Source organism: Neomonachus schauinslandi, chromosome X (genome assembly GCF_002201575.2).
Source record: "Neomonachus schauinslandi chromosome X, ASM220157v2, whole genome shotgun sequence".
In the NCBI taxonomy this organism is placed as follows: domain Eukaryota; kingdom Metazoa; phylum Chordata; class Mammalia; order Carnivora; family Phocidae; genus Neomonachus; species Neomonachus schauinslandi.
In genome coordinates this window covers 20763007-20789251 of record NC_058419.1, presented here as the reverse complement: position 1 = coordinate 20789251, position 26245 = coordinate 20763007, and the positions used below count along the sequence as shown (strand labels likewise).

The 26245-nt window shown below is 51.8% G+C and overlaps 1 protein-coding gene across 1 annotated transcript; it reads left to right on the top strand.

Moving 5' to 3' along the window:
- The first annotated feature begins 536 nt into the window (after positions 1 to 536).
- XPNPEP2 (X-prolyl aminopeptidase 2) lies at positions 537 to 25832 on the top strand. Its single transcript, XM_021685828.1, has 21 exons — positions 537 to 658; positions 2888 to 2964; positions 4708 to 4818; positions 5964 to 6027; positions 6912 to 7016; positions 7262 to 7348; positions 8251 to 8397; positions 11088 to 11189; positions 11827 to 11908; positions 12229 to 12424; positions 13184 to 13273; positions 14447 to 14556; positions 15250 to 15327; positions 16465 to 16536; positions 18540 to 18600; positions 19880 to 19949; positions 20466 to 20570; positions 21001 to 21060; positions 21536 to 21612; positions 24897 to 24986; positions 25600 to 25832. The coding sequence occupies exons 1-21, from the start codon at positions 610 to 612 to the stop codon at positions 25792 to 25794; spliced, it is 2028 nt and encodes a 675-aa protein (XP_021541503.1). The 5' UTR covers positions 537 to 609; the 3' UTR covers positions 25795 to 25832.
- Positions 25833 to 26245: the final 413 nt, after the last annotated feature.

The window sequence follows — 26245 nt, the reverse complement described above, 5'->3', positions numbered from 1 at the left end:
GGCGGCTCTTTTACAGAGTGGGCTCTCCTGAGGGGACTCACCCCAGCTGAAGAAAGTAGCTCCCCAGCTGTAACCAGCTTCCCCGAGGCGTGCAGTGGGGCTTCCCAAACACTAGGGAGAGAGGACACTGGCTTTTTCTGAGACAGGCCAGCTCAGGGGAGGAGGAAGGATAAACATTCCTCCCGGAGCCAGAGCCTGGGGTGGGGGAGCTAATGGGAAACAGCTTGCTGGAAGGAGGGGGACAGAATTCGGGAATGACGGGGGCGGGCTGCTGAAGAGGGGGCAGGGGGGAGGAGCAGGCTGATGGAGACCAGCGGCTGCTCTTCTGCCCTGGGGATCTTTGGACCTCGCACAGGGCGGGCTCGGAGAGCTCAAGCTTCCCCACCCACCCGGACTCCTGGACTCCCGATGCCCACTCCCCGGAGCCCTCAGATACAGGAGACCAGAGCAGGACTCTCCATCCCCTGGCCGGACGCCTCCTCCCCATCGCCAGCCCCAAACCCCTGGCTGCTCCTGTCCTGGGAAGGCCTGGAGGAAGAGGCCAGGGAAACAGCCCTGCCCCTTCTCCCCCGTCCCTCCATCCACCCAGCACCAGCATCTGGAGATCCCATGGCCCGGGCTCGCTGGGGCTGCTGCCCCTGGCTTGTCCTCCTCTGTGGTATGTGCATCCTGGTCCCTCCCTCCCACGCCGGGAGGGCAGGTCCAGCTGGAGAGCAGCTCTGGCCTCTCCCCTCTGGGCTCAGAAAGGGTTGGGGGAAGGGCTGGGGCGCAGGTTCTCTCTTTCTCTCTTGGTCCTCCTCTGTCTTGAGAAAGAGGAACCCCGGGGCCAGTCCTTGGGGCCCTCCAGACTCAGGTCAAGTCTGGCTTGGCACTTTTGCATTCCTACCTGTTAAAGAAAAGATGATTCTGGTACTTGTTAAGAGTAAGGAAGACTTTATTCAAAACTATTGCAATAAGGGCACTGCAATAGGAGAGAAAGATCGGGCTCAACTCTGAACACAGCATAGATGGCTGAGGACTTACAGCCAATGAACAGAGGGAGGGGGACAGTGGATGGAAAATTACTAAGAGGAGACATCAGGGGTGGGGGGGTTCTCACTAAGCCAACTTAATAGGATTCTTGCTGGAGGCAGGCCAGGGTGAACAGATACGAAGGGTGAAGGATGAGGAATTTGATCAGATAGCAAAGGTGATCAGATATTAAGGGTGGGGGATTGTCTCTAAACTGGCTTAGCAAGATTCTTATTGAGGACTGGGTGACGCAGGCCCAGCAAGGACAGGATGGACATGGACCAAGTCAAATCCAAGTAAAGAAGAGGCTCGAAGGAGGCTAACTCCTCTGGTGCCCTGTTTTCCTCTTTGGTCACAACGAGATGCCCAGCTCAGTGCCCTCCACACCCACTCCACCCCCAGCCTTAGGGAGGCCTCCCTTCCCTTCCTTCTCCGTCAGCAGGACCCAGCTCATTCAGTCAGCACCCAATTCCTGAGCACCTCCCCAATGCCAGGCCCTGTGTCAGAGAGCACAGAGAGATTCAGCTGCACAGCCTGCCCTCGGGAGCCACAGCCCCGGCCTCAGAGAACAGCAATCTGGGTGTCCCGAGGGACACAGGTTGGCGGAGTCTTGCTTCTCGTGTTGGCATCTCAGCATCACCATTTTGCCAAAGATCTGTTCCTACAGAAACGGGCTCATTTTCTTAGATCAACAGTATGGGTCTCATCTCCCCGCTGAGTTTATGAGACCAAGACAGCCGGGCAGGGTATTTATGGTGTTAGATGCTAGCCACCCTCCTCTCCGTAGCTCAGCCCACTCAGAAGGTAAAAGTACAGTGTCTCCCCATACCCAGGCCCCCATTACGCTCTGAGGAGATCCCCCCCAGAGGCGGGGGCTGGAGGGAAGGACAAGCAGAGACCACAGGACTTCTGGGGCTGGAAGGCCCCGAGCCTGTAGGACTTAGCCCAGTGTCTGACACACAGTAGGTACTCAGGAAATGTTTGCCAGTGAAGGCTGGGTGACTCTCCTTGGGTCACACCGAATTGGGGGCAGAGCCCAAATTGGAAACTAAGTCTTCATATACTCTGTCCTTTCTGTGGAAGGGTTGACTTTTTGTACTCAGATGGCCCGGGTTCAAATCCCTGCTTTACCACGGACTCACTGTGGCAAAACTGGGACGAGTTACCAAACCTATCTGGGCTTTAGCCTCCTCCTCTATAGAAAACAGACGGTAATGCCCACCTCACGGGCTTGTTGCAAGGATAGAATAAGATACTATAGATAAATTACCGAGCTCTGGCACATAGTAGAAGATCTTTAAATGCTAACCTACCTTTCTCCACCAGGCGACGGTGTCAGACTGGGATCAGCTGTTTTATGTATTTAAAATGGGCCTGGAATGAGAGCCAGAGATTTGGATTGTAATAAATGGCACAAGTGGGCCTTGAATTTAAGTAAACCCAATATATATAAAATTAGATTTATAGAAGGGTAAAATGAAGGTGGGGTGATTATTTAGCGAGATCCTCTAGAGCATTTCAAAGAAAATTTGATTACAACAATTTAATTTACACACAACAGTTCGGTAAACCCCGAAAAGACCCAATTAGATTAGAAGGGAAAAACTGATTTAATGAGCACTAAAACCCCTGCAAAAGTGGCAATCACTTGTCGATGAAACAGGTTTCCTTGATTGTGACCCAGGGTGCCAACCCATTCCGCCTAATTTCCTATGAAATGTGATTATTTTTATCCTCGAGTTGGACAGCACTGCTTGTTTAAAAGGATGGAGGCCCGGTGGGGACGGGGAGTGCGATTTAGGAGACCAAGTCCCTGTGCTCTCTAGAAGCTAACTGGTCTCCCAAGTGACCCTGAATTTTTTCCCCCGGTTTCTAGCTTTGGGTGCCTGGGGCTACCCAAAACAAGTGGACCTGAGAGGAGAGGATGTGAGAAACTGTTCCCTCAGCCCTCCGGTAAGGCCCCGCCCGGCCCCGCCCCGGCCCCGCCCCTCAGCTCCCATCTCCTCCCAACGCCCCTTGGCTCAGTTGCTGGCCTTTCCCTCTACGAGCCTTTCTCCTGACTTCCGGATTCTGGGGCCCCTGTTTCTGATTAACATCCCTCAGGGCGAGCAGCACATTCTCAGGTGTCTGACATCCCCCATCCCTCCCTCCTACCCACCCACCTATCCCTCAGCAGGTTATCTACTTCCGTCCTGGCCTGGGCCGCCCCACTGTGGGGGGAGGGCGGGAAGGAGGGTGGAGGCCCCTAACTCGCCTTTGGCGGAGGCTAGGCAGAGGCAAGCGGGAGGATGGGAGGAAAGAAAACAAAAGTTCTAAAGGAACAGCGCAGAGGGAGGCACAGAAGGGAGGAGGGAGGAAGACAGAGAACTAGAAAAGCCGGTGGAAAGGAGGAGAGCGAGGCCTAGGGTGTGACTGGGGAGAAGGCCAAGCATATTGGAGCTGAAAGGTCAGCAGCTTCCTACCTGGAGACCAGAAGATTCCACAACCAGATTAGGGCGAAAGAGCTTCCTCAGGCCGGGGCAGGCCAGAGGTGAAAGCTGGTGGGCTGCCAGCAGTCCCCTAAGCCTCAGGCCCAATGGGGTACATCTGCTTGCAGCGTCAACTTTATGAGACCACTGGGGCAGGCAGGTGGGTAGGCTTTTATATGAAAACAAACATGGCTATGTCATTGAGCAGAAGGTAAAACAAAACAAAAAACCCACACTTTTCTTTTTTTAATTAAATTTTAAAAATTTTTTAAATTTTTTAAAAATAAAAAAAATTAAAAGTAAAAAATTCTAAAAAATAAATTTTAAAAAATAATTTTTTAATTTTTTTTAAGATTTTATTTCTTTATTTGACAGAGAGACACAACAAGAGAGGGAACACAAGCAAGGGGGGCGGGAGAGGGAGAAGCAGACTTCCCGCTGAGCAGGGAGCCTGATGCCGGGCTCCATCCCAGGACCCCGGGATCATGACCCGAGCCAAAGGCAGACGCTTAACGACTGAACCACCCAGGCGCCCCACACATTTTTCATTTTAAAGATAAACCAACCTTTAAAGAAATGTCTGGCTTAGAGGGGGATCTTTCTGGATAATGTCCCAAACTCCTGGGGGTACTCATTCACTCCCCTCTGCCATTTGGGACCAGTGAGTGGAAACTCGAAAAAGTCCCCAACGTAGGATTGCCAGATGAAATACAGGGAGCCCAGTTACATCTGAATTTCAAATAATGAATATGTGTTTTAGTTTAAGTATGCCCCAAATAGCACATGGGACATACTTATTCTAAAACATTGTATGTTGCTTATCTGAAATTCAAATGTGACCGGATGGATATCCTGTATTTTGATTTACTAAATTGGCACCTCTGCCTCCAAGGTATCCCGAGAAAGACCGTCCCTCTAACCTGGCCCAGTGCCAGGGCTCGGCTTCCCACAGTTCTCAGCCATGCCCCCATCCCAGACTCAGGTCCCTTTTTTGTCACAAGGAGTTCCTCTCCAAGTTCTTCAACACCTCCATCTCCGCTCAGCCCAGGCCCCTTAATCTAGACTAACCCGTAACATCAGCTGCCGCCCCGTTCCCCTCCAGGCTGGCCCAGCCTACCTACCCCCAGCACCTGCCTAAGGAGAAGGTGGCAGCCCCTCCACACGCTGGGGCCTGGGCATGATTCTCTCTAAACAGTGTGTGTCTTGGTGTCTTCCTGTCACCTGTCAGTACCTTCCAGTTACTGCGGTCAATACCACGGCGCAGCTCACAGCCCTCCGCCAGCAGATGCACGTCCAGAATCTTTCTGCCTACATCATCCCCGAAACAGATGCCCACATGGTGAGGGACAGCTCCTCCCCCACCCTTGCCCTCTGCTATCCTGGGTCGACCACCAATGAGAACAGGTCACAAACCAGAGGCCCTTAAGTCTCAGAAGATGAAGGCAGAGAAAGGATTCAAAAGGCAAAGGGAAGGAAGGAGGTGGCTTGGACATGGGAGCTTTAAGGCAGCTGAGAGAATGTATTCCTTTACATGGGAGAGAAGACACTGCCAAATCTCCTTGACTTCGGGCAATGAAACTGCCAACAAGTTCAGAATCGATTTTGATCAATTCTTAGATGGCAGATCCAGAATGAATGTTTAGGGTACTCTGGCCCTAGGAGGTTAGAGTGTGGGCTAGGAATTGGACTGGAGGAATTCGAACCTTCCCATAACCTGATGGATGGAGCATTGGAATGATCCAGAGGCCCGGGCTACACGAGTTTGAGGTGTAGGTTGGGGGAGGGGGGCAGGCAGGAAACAAGATTGTCTGAGTAAGAACTGCTTTCCCCCAAGCAGCGCCCCTGCGCACCCAACCCACCCTTTCCCCACCACTGCTCCCACCTCCATCCCATCCACCTTCCCAGCACTAGCCTGTTGGGAAGAGAAGGCATTGTCAGTGTTAATAAGATTGTTTGAGTTTGTTTTCCCACCTCGGGAAGCTTCTCTGTTTCCCACCTGTCTCAACGTCTCTGAGCCTCAGTTTCCTCTTCTGCAAAATGGAAATATTGAGATCTGTCTCGAAGGATGATGATGATCAAAATACAATAATGTGTGAAGCCCTCTGTAGAAGTTCTTGATGATGTACCCAGTGTACTGTACTGGGGAGGGGCGGGACAGCTGGAGGGGAGAACCCAGAAGAACCAGAAGACATGATCTCAGACTGCACAGAATTTGCGTTCTGGCCAGGGAGATGAGATTCTTTGGCTGTTCTGCCCAGTGCCGGACTATGGGATTTAGACTCTGAGAAATACAGCTGTCCAAAGGAAGGGGAGATCTGAGGTCCGGAAGTGACAGAGGACTTCCTGGAAGAGGTGCCCAGTGTGCCTGGGCTTGGATTCAACCAGACAGAAAGAACTGGGATGTGGTTGGGGGAGTCTTCCATGGGGTGCGGGGGGGGTCTAACGCCATGAAAACAGCTAACGATGGTGTTATTGATTTCCTAGAGTGAGTACATCGGCAATCGCGACAAGAGGCGTGCGTGGATTACGGGCTTTACAGGGTCTGCAGGTGAGAGCCATTTCCCAGCCCTTCTTGCTTCTGTGGGTAGACCCAGACGTGGTCACAGAGGCTCTGATATGGCCGGTTCTCAGAAGCCAGGACGCCAGGACCTAGTGTCCCTCCACCTCTGAAAAGGGTTGCCAGGGCACACATCATAGCCCACCAGTCACACTTCTGCACGAGGCAGATGGCCCTCCCGGCTTTGTTCCTGCGCTTACTATCCCTGCGGCAGCCAGGCCTAGCTTAGCACACCCTGGGCGCCATTTCTGGAACAGATGCTATGTCCACATCCAGCCACTAGGGGCCCGCTGATTCCCTTCACACATGGCTCACTTGGGGACACCTCCTGTAGCCAAATGAGACGCAAACACAGAGGCCCTTTATGGGGTCCCAGTTTCTGAAGGAGCCTTCCAGCCTGATCCCGGCCCCTTGAATGAAATCCAAGCTTCCCTTGCTGATCCTTAAACATTCTTCCCCTGGGCTTCACGCTCCCTTGCCTTACCCATCCTTGCCAAAATCCCTGGGTTTGGCTCCTCTGCCTGTCTTCAGCTAAGCCCCTGGTTTAGTGGCCCTATCAGCCACCGAGTCTTGATACTAGCTACCACACCATCTTTCCTGAGAGCACCTACATGCAGCATTGACTCTTTGGGACTGCCAGAAGCGGACCCCACCCGTCCCTCCTTAGGAGAGGCCCTCAACACAAAGCAGAGATGCCCAGGCTGGCTTCCCCCAGGGCTCCCCTTAATGTCACCTGCCTCACTTCTTTGCAACGGAGGAGAGAAGTTCTTTCCAGAGGCCCCTTGTGACATTCTCAGAGCCAGCACCATATTGCCCATGCATTACCACCTTCCCCACCTTCATCCTCACCTCCAAGTTTCTCTGTTCTGCCCCAGGAACTGCAGTGGTGACCATGGGGAAGGCAGGTCTCTGGACCGACAGTCGTTACTGGACCCAGGCTGAGCGGCAGATGGACTGCAACTGGGAGCTACATAAAGAAGGTAAAAGGGTCGCGTGTCCCCCAAACTCTGAAACCTGGACTAGGTTCAAGAAGGCACAGGTAAGAGGATGCATGCAAAGCCATGATGGGCCTCTATGGGAGACTCTGGAAATCTGAAGCCATCCCTAACCTTTGAGGCTAACATCAAGGACAGATACGGTAGGACTGTCAGAGACAGAAATCTGACTGGAAGGCCTGGGGCTGGCTCTGGAGGTGACTCTACGTTCTTTCCTGTCTTCCTCTCAGTTGACATAGCTTCCATCACCACCTGGCTCCTCACTGAGGTTCCTGCCGGAGGGAGTGTGGGCTTCGACCCCTTTCTCTTCTCCATTGGTATGTTCTTCCCTCATTCCTGCATTTGTCCACACCAACAAGGGTGACTCAGCCCCTCTGGGATGTAAAGAAGCATACCTCGGTAGAAGGAGGGACAGGATGACTCTAAAGATAGAGTGTCTGAAGCTGTAGTTGCCAAATATTTTGCAACAAAAATTTGTTCATGGATTGTGAAATGAAAATACATTTAAAAGAATGAATGCAGATTTTTTTTTTTTTTTAAAGTCATGAGTACTGAGACCCAACCTAGAAGACTTGGGGAATCGTTAAGATCTAGCAAACAATAGGCCAGGATGTTCTTGAACCCAGAACCGTCCTCTGTGCTCTGGAGCTCTACCAATTATGGCACTGGAATCATTTGGGAGCCCTCTTCTGGAAGGCAGCTTGGAAGGTCAAAGGAGTTCAGTGGGTTTCTGAGCAAAGGAGCATGGTCCCCTCCCCGCCCTAGGAATACAGCTCCCTGAGCTCTGGGGTCCCAGCCAGCTGGCCAGCCTGCCCCCAAGGGTGGAGTCTTCATGAATATGTACCTAAAGGCTCCCCCTTCAGAACTGGCTTCTTTGCCAGCCTTTCTGATGACGTGAACATCGCCATTCCTTTGGGTCGTGGCACTGATGCTCAGTTAAAATGGATAGTCCTGAGAAGAGGGCCCCACGGCCATTGGCACTTGAAAAGATAGGCCTAGCCAGTTGGCTGTGGGCAGTGTTGGGGTGGGCCCCAGGCAATGAGAGGCGGCTGGGAGGCCACACCCCAGGAGGACCAGCCTGCTTGGGCCTGCTCTGGGCCGCTGAGGTAGCAAGAGTGGAGTGGAAGGCAGAGCAGACAAGGACTAATTTTGCTGGAGTCACAGTTTTTCCTGAGGTGTAAATAGGCAGGGGACGAGTGACGGCTTCCTGTCTCTGCAGGTTCCTGGGAGAGTTATGACATGGCCCTCAAAAACTCTAACATACAACTGATGCCCATCACAGCCAACCTTGTGGACCTGGCGTGGGGGTCACAGAAGCCTCTGGTTCCAAGCCAGCCCATTTATGCCCTGCAGGACGCATTCACAGGTGCTTCCCTAAGCTCCTTCTTCCCAGCTTGAAGCAACACGGGTCCCCACTGCTGCTCCTTGGCTGAAAATGTTGTCCTGGGAATTACCCGAGCAGCGCCTCTCAAACCTTCCTGTGCACCCGAATTGCCTGGGATGCTTATTTAAAAAGCAGACGTCTGGGCCCCCTCATCTCAAAGAGTCTGAATCGAAAGGTCCTCAGACCATATTTAGAAAATGCTGGAATAGATAGTGTTAGGATTTGAAGCAAGAGGGAGCAGGAAGGGAAGAAACAAGGGAGTCGGAGCAAGATTAAAAAAAACAACAAACAAAACCCTACCCCTTTGAAGAGAGAGAGAAAAAAACATGGTACGAGTTGCTTGTCTGGTAGTGGGGACCGGTTTGTATTGATTCATTCAAACCTTGACTTCCGGCCCTCCTGTAGTAAGATGACTAGGGTCAGGTGGGCCGGCTGACAAAGGAAGTATACCACTAAGCTCAGGGTCAATCCATGGCACAAATTAGGGTTCAGGTTTTGGCCAGACCACAAACGGAAGTTAACTGACCCCCCCAAATTCTAACATCGATAATCTTCATCTTGACGTCGTTGATACCATCTAATTAACGTCATAAAAGAACAGCATGCTCTATGATTCTGGTAAGTAGTAACTAAAATCCTGACCAGGACCAGGCTACTGATGATGAATCACCATCCTGGCCACCACCACCCGCTACCTCCCCAGGAATTCCGAAAGAGCCAACGGACATGGATTCCTAGGAATATTGGGCAATCCGAGAGGCCCCTTTCCGCACGCAGGTCCGTGCACATTTCTTGTTTGAAAAGGAGTCAAGAAAGCAGGAGGGAAATTTCAAAAAAGCAAGGATGATGAAACACGCTAAAATTGTGCCCAATTTTCTTTATCCGTTCTGATAGAACTTGCAGAATCATTCTGCATCTCGAAAAAGTTTTTAAAGAAACTTGCTATCCAAGACTGTGTAATCATAAATAAAACTCATCCCTTTCAGATAAAGGGCGAAGTTATGTCGGGAAGGGGAGGGGATAAAGGGGGGAAACCTTCCAGGGACTGAGGGAGAATTCATATGGGATTTGTCACTGCCCACAAGTGAGGGAATGCTGCGCCTTCATAGGCTGCTAGTCTTCAAGGAAAAGCCATCCAGAGCTGGAACTGGGCCTGGAAGCCCAAGCATAGAGTTCTTGAGTCTATAAGCTTACAGAGACAGGTGAGACTTTCTCTCCAGCAACTGATAGGCTTTAAAGGGGGCAAAGGGCAAAGAGAAGAATGTGAAAAGTTAATTATTCAAAGATACCTGTATGCATCAGGCAATTTAAATTGGCTTTCGTTTGTTGTTGCAGATTCATGAAACTTGATAACAGGATTCTAAGCAGAAGAATCCAAAGAAGCCCCCATAGTATATGATTCCATTTGTATGAAATATCCAGTATAGGCAAATCCATAGAGACGGAAAGCTGATGAATGGTTTCCAGGGGCTGAGCGGGGAGGGGAATGGGGAGTGACTGCTTCTGGCTGCAAGGTTTCCCTTCTGGATGATGAAAATGTTCTGGAATTAGATAGTGATGGTGGTTGCACAATCGTGTGAATGTTCTTAAAGCCACTGAATGAATTTTAGCCACTTTAAAATGGCTAAAATGATAAAATTTTACTGTATGTGTATTTTACCACAATAAAATAAAATAATCCTTAAAAAGTATCATACCCAAAGCTCTGGCTCTGGTTGAGTAGTTTTTCCCTGTTTGCATAAAGCTTTTTTAAATGGCGTTAAGTTACTTATGCCTAATCTCTGAGCCCAACTGGGGCCCTTAATGTTTATGACCTTCTGCCAGCAAATTCTGAGCCCTGCCTAGGGGCAGACTCTTCATCTGCATTGCGGAGAGTAGGAATAAAAGATGAAAACTAGAACCAGGGTACAAGCATCCTAGAAAGGACAGCTCTGTGACACAGAGTTTCAGGACAAGTCTGGGGACTGACTGTGTTAGCAAGGGAGTCCAGAGTCCATATAGAGTAAGAGGGTGGGCCATGTAGTCAAACAGACCCGTGTGGAAATCTCAGCTCTACCCCTTGCTAGCTACGAAAACCTAGACGAGTCACTTTTCCTTCCCAAAGTCTTAATATCTATAAAATGGGTCAAAGAGGGATTAAAACCATGTTCAAGGACCTGTGGCTAATTAGGCACCAGGTTATTTCAGAAAAGAGGCTTGAACATGACCTAGCCTGATCCCTTCGCCCTTCAACTAAGGCTGCTCTCTTGATCTCTGTTCTGCATGCTTATTTATTGATCAGAAAGTTACACCGGGCTTACCATACACCAAGACACCGTTCTGTGTGCATTACAAATACTAATGCATTTGATCCCCATAACAACCCTATTGACCAGATACTATCATATGACGATCCATCCTCATTTTACAGGCATGCAAAATAGGACACAGAGAGGTTAAGTAATTTGTCCAAGGTCGCACAGCTAGTAATGGCAGGGCCAGAACTGGAATGCAGACAGTCGGTCCAGAGAGTCCATGTCCTTAACAGCTACACAGTGAGAGTTTGTTTGGAGGAAGTTTTCTGTTGCTTTGAAAGACATGGAAAACGGTTGCCCTAAGGAAGCCCTCTCAGGAACAGCGCGCCAAAGGGAAAGTACGTCGCTTATGCTTTCTTTGGGCTCTTTTGCTTCCAGGGAGCCCCTGGCAGGAGAAGGTAGCTGGCATCCGCAGCCAGATGCAGAAGCATCGCAAGGGCCCAACTGCCGTCCTTCTGTCGGCACTCGATGAGACAGCCTGTGAGTATGGACTCGTGGACACGGGGTGGGCACCTGGGTCCCCCCAACCCCCATGCCTCCTGGGCCCTGCAGCCCAGGACTCCGCCCCCAGTCACCATATACCCCGGCTTCGCTCTGTGGCCATGGCCTGTGGGAACTGAGAAAGCTAGGAGGCAGGAGATCACGTCTGTGGAATAAGAAAACCAGGAGGCCCGGAGCAAGCTGACCACAGCAGCAAAAGCTGTCTCACGAAGGGAAAGGGGCCCAGCTGACACCTGCCATCAGCCTGGCCACCAGCCCGGGGCGTTCATACCCCCAGCTTTAGCAGCCAGTGCCGCCCGATTCTGTCGCAGTGTGGCTCAGGGCTTCTGACCTGACCCCAGTTCTGGGCTTCAGATTTGCTGGGAACCCACTGAAACTATGCTGACTGCTGGCTGGGTATCTTCATTTTTCTGGGAGGAAGGGTCTGTAACTCTCATCAGCGCCTCAGAGACCTCCCCCCGCCAAAAAAAATACCTGAGAAACATTCAGAGGCAGATGTGCAGGCTTACTGCTGGGAATCTTTGGGGGACCAGAGCAAACGGTGGGCCAAAGGTGGGACATGGACTTGCCTCAGGCAGATCAGCCTCAAAAAATGCCTATCAATTCTCTTCCCCAGGGCTCTTCAACCTCCGTGGCAGTGACATCCCTTATAACCCCTTCTTCTATTCCTACACACTGCTCACGGACTCCTCTATCAGGTACGGCTCTTCCTCGGCTTGCTCTCCAGGACTTCCCCCAACTTCCGCCCCTCACCTGCCCCACCGCTTACCCTGCCCTAACATGCAGCCCTCCCAAGGAGCCTGCTGCCTGCCGCCTGCCCCCAAGCAGGGAAGCTTCCAGTCGGCTTCTCCTGACCCCTTGACCTCTGTTCCCACCCACTCCAAATCTGGTCTGCTTGGCTCTTTGGTGGGGTTCCTCTGACCTCCAAGAACGAAGGGATCCTTGTCCTTTGCACCGTCCTGAGAGACCCTCAGGAGCTCCCCCCCCCCCCCCCCCCCGGTCTCTCCTCCCCACCCAGGTTATTTGTAAACAAGAGTTGCCTTGACTCTGAGACCCGGAAGTACCTGAACTCCAGCTGCACGGGCTCCATGTGTGTGCAACTCGAAGATTACAGCCAGGCCCGCAGCAATGTCCAGACCTACGCCTCCGGAGACGTGAAGATCTGGATCGGGACCAGCTATACTACATACGGGCTCTACGAAGTGATACCTACGGTAGGTTTGCCAGGCCCCCGCCTGGGCCAGGCATCACCCCCCGCCCCCACTCCAGCCCTGGTAAGTCTCAACCTAAAGTGGGGCCACAGCCCCTCGGCCATTCAGGCAGTTGGTCAGGCCCCTTCTAGGCCACCCTGGGAAGAGATGGAAAAAGAGGAAGCAGGTGTCTATCCACAGAGAGCTCAGAGGTTGTCAAGGAGACTAGACGGAGTACAGCCTGTAGGGCAGAGGCTCTGAGGTCGCCAAACCTGAGACTGAGGCCTGGTTCTGCCATGAACTGACTGCGTCATGACCTTGGACAAGTGACTTAGCTAGTCTGGACCTCTGTTTCCTCACCTGCAAAATGGCAGTACGAGCCCTGACATCAGAGGAGTTGCTCTGAAGAGATTAGAGGAGATGGTGCATGTGAAGCCCGGTGCCTGGCACACAGCAGACGCTCCATAAATGTTCTCTCTTATGATATGGTATGTGTAGGAAACTCACGTTGTTAGAATAGCCCACTGAGTGGCAGGGGCTAGGCTCTGATCCATCCCAGAGCGCTGCTGGGATCCAGGGGCAGGGAGGGAGGGAGGGAGGTAAGATTCAGCTGGACACAGAGACAGGGAGAGACCTAGGCAGCCAGAAAGCACAGGAAGGAAAGGTCATTGCCACTGTAGGGAATGGTAAGCCTCGCCTTAGCTGGGCCTTCCGGCCAATCCTTTTCAAACCCCACTGTGTCCTGGAGATGCTCCCCGACCTCCTCCTCTCTGCCCATGACAGGAGAAGCTCATAGGAGACACCTACTCCCCAGTGATGGTGACCAAGGCGGTGAAAAACAGCAAGGAGCAGGCCCTCCTCAGGGCCAGCCATGTAAGTCACGGGCAGGCGGCCTAGCCTGTTGGGAACTCCTGGTCTGATGAGTTAGAAAGGAGACCCTGCCAAGAAACCCGAAGAAGCTCTATGAAACAGAGAAGTGGACACCAGACTCCTGAGCACCCACCTGGGCTTCACCTCCTTATTCCTAGCCTGGTACCGTGGTCTAGAGCCTGGGCCCCAAAGCTAGAGTGTCTGAATTCGAATCCCAGCTCCTCTACCCACCTCCCAGCTGGGTGGCTTTGGGCAAGTTGCTTCACCTCCCTGGGCCTCAGTTACTTCATCTGCGAAATGAGTATCGTAACGGGAATCTACAGCGTAGGGTTGTGGTGAGGATTAAATTGATAGATAAACATACATGTTATATAATATATAATATCTATAAAATATATAAGTAATATTAATATTTTAATACATATAATAACTATATACATATAAATAGAAATATGTACTTATATAAGTATATAATGAGTTTATAAATGTATAACTATATACATATAAACAGAATTATATACTTATGTAAGTATAATCATATTGAATTATATATATATATATATATATATATATATATATATATATATATATACACACACATATTGCTTTGATCACTGCCTGGCACATTCCGAGTGTTAAGTAAGTGTTTGCTGTCCTGATTTCCCCACCCTGGCAAGAGGATGGCTTGCTCTTTTGGATATTCCTGTTGAAACGAGAAGAAATCGCCTCACTTTACCAAACTTTTTCTTATAGAAAAGTGTAAACATATACGAAAGTAGAGAAACCAGCCTAATGATCGCCCACCCCCTCACTGGCTTTGCGGCTTGTGGCCGGTTGGCCCACGTAAGGCCACATTCCTTGCCTACACGCCCAGCCTCTGTCGCTGGATGGTTTTAAAGCAAATCCCAGGTATCAGAAGGTTTCTTCTGTCGACACTTTAGCATCTCTAAAAGATAGCACTTCAGTAAGTATCTCTGAAAGATAAGAACTCTTCAAAACCTAATCACATTATGATCATATATAAACTTGCCCAAGAATCCCTTAACATCATCAAACAGTCGGGGACACCCTCGAGTGTGTGGAGCTCAGCTCCCGGGGCAGCCAGCTGATCCCCTTGATCCTGGAGCCCCGGCTGCGAGCACTCAGCCCGCCCCTCTGCCCTGCTCGCCTGCTCAGGTACGGGACGCGGTGGCTGTGATCCGCTACTTGGTCTGGCTGGAGAAGAACGTGCCCAAGGGCACGGTGGATGAGTTCTCAGGGGCAGAGCTGCTGGACCAGTTCCGCAGGTGAAGAACCACCTCCTTGTATTGCGGGGCTCGGGGGGGGGCCCCTCTGGAACAAGGAGTAATAGGTCCTTGGGTAGTAGGGCAGCTGGACAGCGCGTGTTCCGCGACAGTCCCTGGCCCCCTGCTGAAAGCGGGACAACTAGAAGGGCCACAACCCATCAGTGCCCCCTAGTGTCTGCTTCAGGCACAGACCCTCTCCCGGGTGGCGGGGGGGGGGGTTGCGTGGAGGCTGGGTCAGGCCAAGTGGGGCTCCTGGACCACCTGAAAATATCAAGTTGGGGAGGGACGTTCCCGGAGGGCACGCTTGGCCCAGGCCATAAGCATAGTGTAGGTTTGAGGCGCAGGATGCTGCTCTGGGGCTGGGGAAGCTTTCAGACACGAGGAGTTAGGTTTCTTTACTCTGGCTTTACCACGAACTTGCTGTGGGACAATGGGCCTTGGCTTCCCCATCTGAGAAATGGAGGTGGAGGGGGATAATTGGTGTCTACAGTCCCTCCTTCTCTGATCTTGAAGGCTCCGTCACCGACAGACTGGAGCCTGGGAAGATGGCACCGGGAGGTGGCGCTGGCAGCGCCAAACGGAGTCTGGCTGAGGTAGAGGCAGCCATGACCTTCATTTGCCCTGGTTCGATATCCTGGGCCCAGCCTAGCTTCTGAGCCCATCTGTTGACCGTTCCTGCCTTGTACTTTCTAGAGAGGAAGCATACTCCTCAGGACCCAGTTTTGAAACCATCTCTGCTAGTGGCCTGAACGCTGCCTTGGCCCACTACAGGTACTTCAGGAGAAGGAATCTTCTAGGGCCCTGTGGGGCGGGATCCTGGGGTATGTGCAGGGGGGTAGGGGGGTGTGAAGGAGGGAATGCTCGGGGACCCAAGTCCACATGTAAGGTCTGAGGCCTTCAGTACTGTGGGGGCTACTGGTGGGCAGTAGAGCTCAGTCAGGGATCAGGAGTCTTCTGGAAATGAAAAGGCCCAAGCAGTTTTCTACCACAAAAGGCTGAGACTTTGTGAGCACACAGGGCTGAGGGATCTGGAAGGGAGGCAGGGCTGCTGTTGGTTTTCCTTGGCTTCCTGTGAGTTATTTATATTAGCTAATTCTTAAAGCTCTCGAATACACAGGGAGAAAGGCCTGTTTACTCAGCCTGGGCCAACGAAGGTGGGCCCAGAGGTGGGCCCAGAGGTGGGCTAACCAGATGTTTGGCTCCATAGAAAACAAACACCTGCAGGCCTGCCTGATGGAATTTGGGGACCCAAGCTGACCAGAATGCCTCAGCCTGGCACAAGCACAGCAGGAGGAGATCAGATGCCCTCCATGGGCCAGTCTGGCCTCTCCCAGAATTCCCTCCCCTAGAGTCTCCCAAGCCTACAGCTGCGTTGGCCCAGCCCGTTTTGCCTCCTAGAGAGTAGCAGGGGAGGAACTCCTTGGCCCTACCAACTCTTGCTCTCCAGCCCCACCCTCGAGGACCCCCCTTCCCCTTCCTGTGTCTTGGCTTCTCAGGGCCCTCTGCTCTCAGGGGCCACAGAAAGTTAGAGAGAGAGCACTGGATTGAGCATCTGGGTCCAGGCCCAGCTCCTTCCCAGCTTTACCACACAGCCCCCTACAAGCCCCCGAGCCTCTGCAGGCCTGCGGCTCCTTACGTAGGGGAAGATGGCAGCCTTGGATGCTCTCTGAGGCTCTCCAGCCTCCCGCATTCCGGGCTCCTTCCTTTCTCCCCTTCCCGGGATCCTTGCTCGGTGAGGTACCAGATCAACAGTTGTGCACTGAGTACGTTTGCGGCATCAACCGAGTACTCCCCCAGGGCCCTTAGGGAAATAAGGGATGAAGGGTTCCCCTGCTTCCACTCAGGGCCCCCTACCCTGCACAGTGCAGGCTTAGGCTGCCCCCTTCTCAGTGGCTCTCCCCTTCCTAGTCCGACCAAGGAGCAGCACCAGAAGCTGTCTTCAGATGAGATGTACCTGCTGGATTCTGGGGGGCAATACTGGTATGTATTCCCCACCCTGCCCTGGCCAACTACCTCAGCTCAGACATCCGGGGCTTCCCAAGAGCCGGCGCAGCTCCCCTTCCTGGGTGTGAATCCTCTGTCTGAGAACGGAGAGCCCTGGTGGAATGAGCCTGAGCATTGTTCCCATTTGCGCACCCGGGGACCCCTGCGCAGTGGGAAACACACAGAAGCCAAAACGGTGGGGCTGCCCGTGCAGCAGCTCTGTGTGAATCAAGAAACACCTCTCCTTGCTCAAGTAAAATGTTCTTGGAGCCCGCATATCATGACACAGTCCGAGCGGCCATGCTTAGCAGCCCTGCCTGGCCCCACAGGGGCCGCACGCACATTCTCACCTACTCACACGCACCCCGGACATGGTCCCCACACCACCAGCAGCAGGCGTTCTCCCCGCACCACACAGACCAGGTGACCACATCGGCTTGGGGTGGGGGGGCAAGATCAGGCCTCTGAGAGCAGCAAGCAGTCTCAGGGGATGCCTGGAGCCCAGCCGGAACAGGGCACACCTAGCCGCACGGGCGTGCGTCTGTGAGTAGATATGCGTGAGTGTGTGCGTGACCATGCCGGGTTATGTAGGAGGGCCCTCTCCCCCTGCTCCGAGACCCCACGATCTATGTGTGCACCCGTGTGCCCTCATTGGCATTCCTATATAACCACGAAGTGCCTGTGCTACCCTTGTACAGTGCACAGTCTGAACACCTAGACAGGACAGCCATGCAGAATAGGCTAACCCCAATTTTTCCAAATGTGTGACCAATGGTTCACATAGAAGTTGAGATGAGATGAGACAGTAGATTCTCTTTTTCCCCTTCTCAGCTAGGAAGCAAGTGGACCGCCGAAAGCTTGGGCGGGGCTGGTGGGGGGAGGAAGGGGTGTGCTGAACTGATGGAGGAGCAAGGAGTCCTTTCAAACCAGTTCCCCTTCTCTATCCCGCGGAGATGGTCAATGTGCTAATGACAACAGCTCTTCACTTGTTCTGAGCGCAGCTCTGGGAGCTAACGTGAGAGCTTAGCCTAGCAGCCTCTGCAGTCTGGCGTTGTGCATACTGCGTACTTGAGATGGCCAGTGTGCAAAGAGGAAGTGGATTTGTGGGGCGTTGCTGGATTGGGGCACGCTCTGAGCAGGGTAAGGCCAGGGAAATGGTCACCTCACTTCCTCTTCTCTCCTTCTTTAAGAAGTCTGCCACGCCCTGTGACCTGTTCCCAGGGAGGAATCCCCAGGGCCCTGGGACCATTTCTCCCCTCCCCCTCCCTGGTGGTGGCCACAGGGGCCATCTGGGGGCACAGCTGCCGCTGGTGGTTGGGAGTCAGACTTTCTGGCTTCTGGCTTCAGTTCCCTAGGACTCTGAGCAAGTCCTTGGGTGAGATCCATGTTTACAAGGAGAGGACTGTGGGGAGAGTCATTGTTTGCTCCAGGCCTGGCTTCACTGAGGCTCAGAAAGGGAGATGGCTCATGGCCTCGATTGCCTCATCTGGGAAATGAGGATAATGTGGCCTCTTCTGCTACCCTTCCCAGGGAGCTGCAAAAGTGTTCTAGAAATGGTAAATATATGAATGTGTAAGAGTGTGATGATCTCTCTGAACCTCAGTTTCTCCACTGGTAAAAATGGGACGTTCCCCTCCCTCCTGCCTCCCTGAAAGCCTGGAAGAAACTTTGCTTTGAAAGCCAGGCTGACCCAAGAAACTCAGATTTATAAAACAGCCAAAATAAGTGGTATGGGGGTGGAGTATGCATGTGGGGGATCAGGATTGTCAGACAACACAGCGATTTTGAACTTAATAGCTTTGCAGAGTCCCTTTATGCACAGATGCGGAAGATGGGAACTTGATGGTAGCATCTATGTTCTTCCTTTATCCCTAACCCACCTCACCCCCACCCCACTCCTGCCACTCGAACCCCAGTGGAAAGCACACGGGAAGCACAGTCACAACCCCAACCCCCAAGTATTCAGCAGAGCTGTATATGTTGATTTTCCTTGCCCGCAGGGATGGAACCACAGACATCACCAGAACAGTCCACTGGGGTACCCCCTCTGCTTTCCAAAAGGTAAGCATTGGACCCAGAATTCCCCTACCCACCTTTACCCAAGGGACATCCAAGCAATCACTCCAGCAAGAGCCTTTCATTTTACAGAGGCTAAAACGGAGGCCCAGAGAGGTTAAGTAGTTTGCCCGGAGTCACACAGCAAGTTAGAACCAGAAAACTCAATGCTCCTGGCTACTTCCCCAGAGATCTTTCAGCCCTCCAGCAGGGCTCAGCTGAAGCTCTTCATCACCCCATTTCAGTAAATCAGTGAACAAATACTTGCTGCTGTCTGCGTACCTAGCCCTGTGCGCAGCAGGAAGGAGGGAAACAGGCGTTCCGGGCAGAGAGAAACAGCACAGGCAGGCTCAGACGTGGAGGTGGAAAGGTGCTGGAGGTTTTCAGAAAGCAGCGAGGGCTGGTCCACCTGGCGCTGAGGCTGGGACATCCTCTGTGTGCACCGGGGGCCTCTGGGTGGGTGAGGAGCAGGGGGCCGCATTCGTGCATTCAGCAAGCAGACTGTGGCTCAGACGTGGTGCTGGAAAGAGAGAAAAAACAAAAGCTGGCCAGGCCTCGAGGAGCTCACAATTTAGTGGGTTGAGTCTCCAGGCTGTCCTGCACAGGATGACAAGCCTCTGTGTGTGTGTGTGTGTGTGTGTGATGAAAGGGACTGACCACATTGCCACAAGGAGTGAAGAGGTCGCTGTCAGCCCACCTCCCTCCCTTTATCCACAAGGTGAACCAGCCCAAGTAAGCAAGGCTGACCTGCCAGATTATGAGGCCCCAACCCAAACATAAGGCCTTAAGAAAACGGAAGGATGATCGTAACAGTAATAAGGGCGCTGACCTCTATTTGAACATTTACTCTGTTTGAAGCACCTTATGTGCATGAGTCTACCTACTCCTCCCAACAGCCTTATGAGCTGGTACTGTGAGAATTCCATTACAAATGAGGAAACTGAGGCACAGAGCGGTTAAAGTTGCTTACCCAAGGTCTCAGAGTTTGTGAGTGGCCAAGTCAGGATTCTAGCTCAGGGAGTTTGCCTCCCAACTCCCTTCTGTCAGGCCTCAGCCCACCACCATATATAAGCATCCCTTGTGGACCAGCCAAAGAGAATCACATGGACCAAACTCCAGCTTTCAACAGGTACCCCTCAGCTGCCTCTGACCATTTTCCAGAACCTGGATGACCACACATGGCCATGCACCTCCCCCCCAACACAGCCCCCCTGTAGGCCTGGGAGCTGGAAACTCCCAAGATCCTCCTCTTACGCAGCATGTTACCTCTCCCTTTCCCCATCAGGAGGCATATACCCGCGTGTTGATAGGAAATATCGATCTGTCCAGACTCGTCTTTCCTGCTAGTACATCAGGTGGGTTTTAGAAGCCAGGCTGGACCCAGAGACTCAGGCCCTGATTTCACTGGACCCAGACAGCCACCCTGGGAGGCTAGTGGGGCAGGGATTATATCATCATCCCATCCATTATATAGATGAGAAAATCCAGCCCAGAGAGTGAAAGCAACTTGTCCAAGGTCACACAGAGGGGTCACTGGGAGAGCCAAGCCTTGAACCCAGGCCTCCTGCCTCCTAATCTAATACTATAGCTCACTGGGGAGGGGGAGGTCACTGTGGGTTATAGCAGTCATGGGAGGATTTCTGGGGGAAGCAGGTATCCTGATAGATGGGGAGAAACTATAGTAGAGTCATCAGTGCAGGTAATGTAGGTACGATGTAGAATATGCTAGAAAAAGTGCTTGCTAACCTGCCTCTCAGGAGCGACTCTCCACAGGTACCATCTTGGTAGTTGGCTCTGGAACAAGAGAGCAGGAAGGGGCAAAGCAGACTGTCTGGGGTCCAGCCGACTGATTAGGCCCATCTCTCTTCCAGGGAGAATGATGGAGATCTTTGCCCGCAGAGCCTTGTGGGATGTTGGGCTCAATTATGGTCACGGGACAGGCCATGGCATTGGCAACTTCCTGGGTGTGCACGAGTGTAAGTGTCTCTTCTACACTTCCCTGGGGTCCCCCCTCTTATGAAGGAGGTAGAGCATTTCACAGGTATGGAAATGACTAAGACCTGCAGAGATGAAGTGACCCACCCAGGGTTACCCAGCTTGTGGGAGGTGATGCTCCACAAGGTAAGCGAGAAATGGTAGCACCTGGCCCTTCCTGCTGCCTGCTTGGCATCAGGGAGGGCCTCAGAGGGAAGAGTGGCAGGTCAAGGCCTAGCGGTTGGCTGGCATAGACAAAAGCAGAGCCAATTGGGTCTCCATACCAGCCCCAGGTAGACAATGATGTGGTGGACAAGTGCTGCTAGAGATGCCCCAGGGTTCCCCCAGTTACCTGCCCCTCCCCAGAGCCTGCTAGTTTCCAAGCTGGTGAGTATGGGAGAGTTGACACCATGCCTACATCTCTTTTTCCAGGGCCAGTGGGATTCCAGTCTGGCAATATCCCCATGGCCAAGGGCATGTTCACTTCCATCGGTATGGCTCTTGGGCTCTTCTACCCCCCTCCCCACCCTAAGACCAGCCCAGGACTGCAGTCTAGGGAGCACCAGCCTTCAGGGAGCATGCCAGGCACAGGCCCCCTGGGCTCCAGCACTCCCAGCCCCAAATGCATTGTCCCACCCTAATCCTAAAACCCTTCGGCTCAAACCCTCATTTTGCCTATGGGAGTTGGTTCCTGGCTGTACATCCAAACTCTGGAGTCTTCAGTCAAACGCTGGGGTAACAAGATAGTAGCACACCAGGAGATGGGAGTGCCTCCAGGATCCAAGTGAGCCTTTATGTCTTCCCTGCTAGGCCACAAGGCCTGGCCTCCCCCATGGTCAGTGGTGGGTCTGCCCAAGCCTGGGGCAGCCAGGCAGCTGGGCCTCCAGCCACTCCTCGACTGGTACAGGAAACAACGGGCTTGGGTCCTCCTCCTGCTTAATACCACCAGCATCTCTGTGTCTCCTAGAACCTGGTTACTATCAGGATGGAGAATTCGGGATACGTCTTGAAGATGTGGCCCTTGTGGTAGAAGCAAAGACCAAGGTAAAGTGCTGCTGGGACAGGCTAGAGCTGTAGACAGCATGGCGGTGACTTTGGGCTGTATGGGGTATGAGGAAGGTCCAAGGAGAAGGGCATTTAATAGGCAGACGTGAATTGATTTGGAGTTTTCCTCTGCTCCAGAAAAATTCCATAACTCAGTTTCTCAAGCCTGTTTGCACATTAGAGTATCAGCATCATCAGAAGAGCTTTTTGGTTTTAATGCCAATGCCCAGGTCCCACTCTAGACCAAATGAATCAGTATCCCTGCTCTAAATCATTGGTCTTTGATGCCCATAATAATCACCAGGGGAGCTTATTAGATACGAAGATGCCCTATAATAGCAACCAACAGGATAAAATACCTACATAAAAACTTAAAAAGACTTATATGGAGAAAATCTCTACTGAGGGACATAAAAAAAGATTTAAGTAAATGGTGCTCTCTGCAAAGAAGCCTCAATATTATGGAGATGTCATTTCTCTGGAAATTTATCTATAAATTCAAGACAACCTCAATTTCAGTGCTAACTGGATGCTTTTGTAACTTCACAAAATGGTAGTAAAGTTTGTAGAAATAAACAGGCAAAAATAGCTAGGTAGCTAGGAAAATTCTGGAAAAGAAGAGCAATAAGGGAAACTAGCCTTTTCAGATATTAGCACATATGATGAAGCTACTGTAACAAAACAGTATGGCACCAGAGATGGGAGAGATAGATGTAACAGTGGAATAGAACAGCTAATCCAGAAATACACCCTCTAATTTATTATTTTCTTGGGGGGGGTGGGGCAGAGGGTGAGAGAGAGAGAGAATCTTAAGCAGGCTCCATGCTGGGGGTAGAACCTGACGTGGGCAATCTCACGACCCTGAGATCATGACCTGAGCCCAAATCAAGAGTGCAATGCTTAACCGACTGAGCCACCCAGGCGCCCCTCTAATTTCTATAAACAAAATGGGAATTTAATTTATAATAAAGCTGGTGTTTCAAAACAGTAAAGACAAGAGAGATTTAATAAATGGGGGGGGGGCAAATGGCTAATCATTTGGGGGGCTATTAAAGTGAAGAACCTTACTGTTACCCCAAAATAAAATTCTGAATGGATCAAGATTTAAAGGTAAAACCATAAAAGATCTGGAAGAAAATCTATATAAATTCATTTATAATCCCAGGGTGGAAATGAGCCTTTCTATGCAAGACCCAGAAGCTGTGAAGAAAAAGATTGATAAATTAAATGTAAAACTGTCTATATGGAGGGACACCTGGGTGGCTCAGTCAGTTAACTGTCTGCCTTCAGCTCAGGTCATGGTCCCAGGGTCCTGAGATCAAGCCCCGCATTGGGCTCCCTGCTCAGCAGGGAGTCTGCTTCTCCCCTGCCCCTCCCCCTGCTCATGCTCTTGTGCTCTCTCTCTCTCTCTCTCAAATAAGTAAAATCTTAAAAAAAAACCTGTCTATATGGAAACAATACCATAAACAAAGTCAAAAGATGTATGACAAATAGAGCACATACAACAGGGAAAGCACGCATTTCCTTCTTTTGCCCCATGAGCTTTTTACAAATCAATAAGACAAAAATAGGGAAAACAAAAAAACAGGCAAAGGACATGAAGAGGCAACTCTCTAAGATCAACACAAATGATCCATAAGCATGCAAAGATGCTCGACTTTATTCTTTTTTTTTTTTTTAAGATTTTATTTATTTATTTGAGACAGAGAGAATGAGAGACAGAGAGCACGAGAGGGAGGAAGGTCAGAGGGAGAAGCAGACTCCCTGCCGAGCAGGGAGCCCGATGTGGGACTCGATCCCGGGACTCCAGGATCATGACCTGAGCCGAAGGCAGTCGCTTAACCAACTGAGCCACCCAGGCGCCCTCGACTTTATTCTTAAGCACAAATCAAAACAATAGATTACCATGTTTCACCGATCTGATTGGCAAACAATGAGAGATTTTAATGATACCCAGTACTGGTGAATCTATGAGGGAATGGGCCCTCTCACACACTGTTGGAGGAAGCACAAAGTGATACAATCTTTCTAGAGGGCAGTTTGACAATATCTATCAAAATATCTATTCAAAAGGCCTTGGGGCACCTGGGGGGCTCAGTTGGTTAAGCATCTGCCTTCCGCTCAGGTCATGATCCTGGAGTCTGGGGATCGAGCCCCAAGCCCCACATCTGGGCTCCCTACTCAGTGGGGAGTCTGCTTCTCCTTCTCCCTCTGCCCCTTCCCCTGCTTCTTCTCTCTCTCTCTCACTCACTTTCGCAAATAAATAAAATCTTTAAAAAATAAAATAAAAATAACATAAAATAAAATGCCTATACCTTTTGTCTCAGCAATCCCTCTGCCAGATACATGTCTTCTGGATCTACTCCCAAAAGGTCACCAAGATGTTTTATACATTGATGTGTTTTGTAGCATCAATAGTCACAGTAAAAAAAGAAGTGGAAACAGCCTACGTATCCCACTGATTAAATAAATCATCATGCATACTATGGACCGTTACACAGCCCTTAAAAAAGAGTGAGGTAGATATTCTTGTGCTAATATGCAGCGCTCTCCTACATTTACTATTAACAGGGTGGAGAGAGGTGCAGAAAAGCATGTGGTAGGATCCATTTTGTGTGGGTTAAAATAATTAATTAATGGATTAATTACTGTATATGTCTTAAATGTTTTTAGGAAGGAACCTGGGCAGGGAGGAGACTTTCCATTTTTATTGTGTATCTTTTTGTAGTTTGAATTTTCTAAGCATACCCATGCAAGGGATCCCTGGGAAACGGGAATTATGGACTATTTTGTCTTCTTTATACTTATTTCTATGGGTAGGTCAATCGAGAGATACAAAGAGATTTGGATAGAGATATATAAAGATACAGATTAGATGATAGATAGATAGATAGATAGATAGATGATATAAAAACCTAATAACTTATCTTAAAATTATGAAAATGTGTGTTCCCAGCCCTGTGCTAGAAGTTCTCACTCCAGTGGTCTGGGGGGTGGACCTGGGAATCTACATATTTAACAAGGCCCCCGCAGTGCCATGGATGCACGCACTTTGAGAAATACAGACCTAATAAGCACCAAAGGTGAGGTGCTGACTGGCAGACCGGGGTGGGGGGGTGGACAAGGGGACTGTAGGACGTTCAGCCTACCTGGAGTCTCGGCCTTGACAAGGGCCAGTTCCCTGTGCCCGTGGCTTCTGAGTGGAGCGCTGCCTCCCGCCCTTCAGCCAGGCCCCTTCTCCTCACTCATTGTCCTGCTTTCCCGCCTTTCCTGTGGCATCCCAGTACCCAGGGTCCTACCTGACCTTTGAAGTGGTGTCCTTGGTGCCCTATGACCGGAACCTCATTGATGTCAGCCTGCTGTCTCCCGAGCACGTAAGTGACCCTCAGCACCGTCCATCTTTCGGCCCGTGAACCACTGACTGCCTTCTTCCCAACCCTGGGCCTCTCTCGCCTCTGCTCCCCCTACTCCAAGACCCTCTGCCACTTCCGCTCCCCTGGGAAGGTCCACGCTGTTGGCTTATAGGCACACACTGGGGTATCCCTCCCTGACCTCACCAGAGACTCCAAAGCTTCTAGAACTTTCTGGTCAGACCAACCTGCCCAACCCCAGGTAGTGAACTCCTGGGGAGTCTGAGTCTCTGGACTCTGCCACCTCAAGTCCTAATATAAGCCTCAGTCCCTTCTTCTGCAAAATGGGGATAATGATGCTTGCCCAACTTTCATTGCGCTCCCGTCCCCCACGCACCCCACGGAAGTGTCACTGTGACACTAAACGGCCACTGTGGTGAGCTGCCTCTGAAAAGCCCCCAGGGCATACGCCTGTGGCCTGATGATGGCTGGGGAGCTGTGGGTATCTGTGGGGTACCCGTGGGCCCCTGTGCCAGGGCAGCAGCCGGAGTACCATCGCCGGGGACTGGCTGGCACCAAGACCTCACCTCGTGGCAGCTTGGCCGGGGGAGGCCCTCACCCCTCCTTCCCTTGGCAGCTCCAGCACCTGAACCGCTATCACCAGACCATCCGCGAGAAGGTGGGCCCGGAGCTGCGGCAGCGCCAGCTGCTGGAGGAGCTCGAGTGGCTGTGGGAGCACACCAAGCCCCTGCCCGCAAGGGCACCGCGTATGGCCTCCTTGGCCTGTCTGTGGGCAGTCGCCTCTCTTACCGTCCTCGGCTGGAGTGTCTAGACGCTCAGACTCCCCGGCCAACCCTTGAGCTCGGCTCCCCTCACCCTGCACCACCCGCGCCCCCACAGCCCCTGCCGGCCCATTGCCTGGAGACCATTGCCTCAGCTTCCTTCTCCAGGACTAAGCCCCAGGGACACAGGGCTTCTTGGCCCCGGGCTGGCCCCCTCTGGGCCTGTACACCGCACCCTGGGCCAGCTAGTCCCTTTCCTCCTGTGAGCCCAGGAGGCCCAACCTGTTAGCTGGCAGAGCCTCCTACCACTGCCCCGCCCGCCACGACCAGTATGAGGCGGTACCCTACCCCCAGGGGCGCCATGGCCCCCCGGAGAGCCCCACCCTATCGCCACCTGCTGGATGTAGTCAGAGCTCTTCCCACCCCCTCGGGCTCCTGACTTGGTCTTTCCACACCCTCGAAGCTGCTTCCGACCACCGCAACTTGCCCCTGGCCCTACCA

Bases quoted from the DNA above. Each gene is read 5' to 3' on its own strand.
- XPNPEP2 (XM_021685828.1), top strand. From the start codon at position 610: ATGGCCCGGGCTCGCTGGGGCTGCTGCCCCTGGCTTGTCCTCCTCTGT. The intron at 11,190-11,826 runs GTGAGTATGGAC...TCTCTTCCCCAG, and splicing joins GGCACTCGATGAGACAGCCT to GGCTCTTCAACCTCCGTGGC. The intron at 20,571-21,000 runs GTAAGTGTCTCT...CTCTTTTTCCAG, and splicing joins CTTCCTGGGTGTGCACGAGT to GGCCAGTGGGATTCCAGTCT.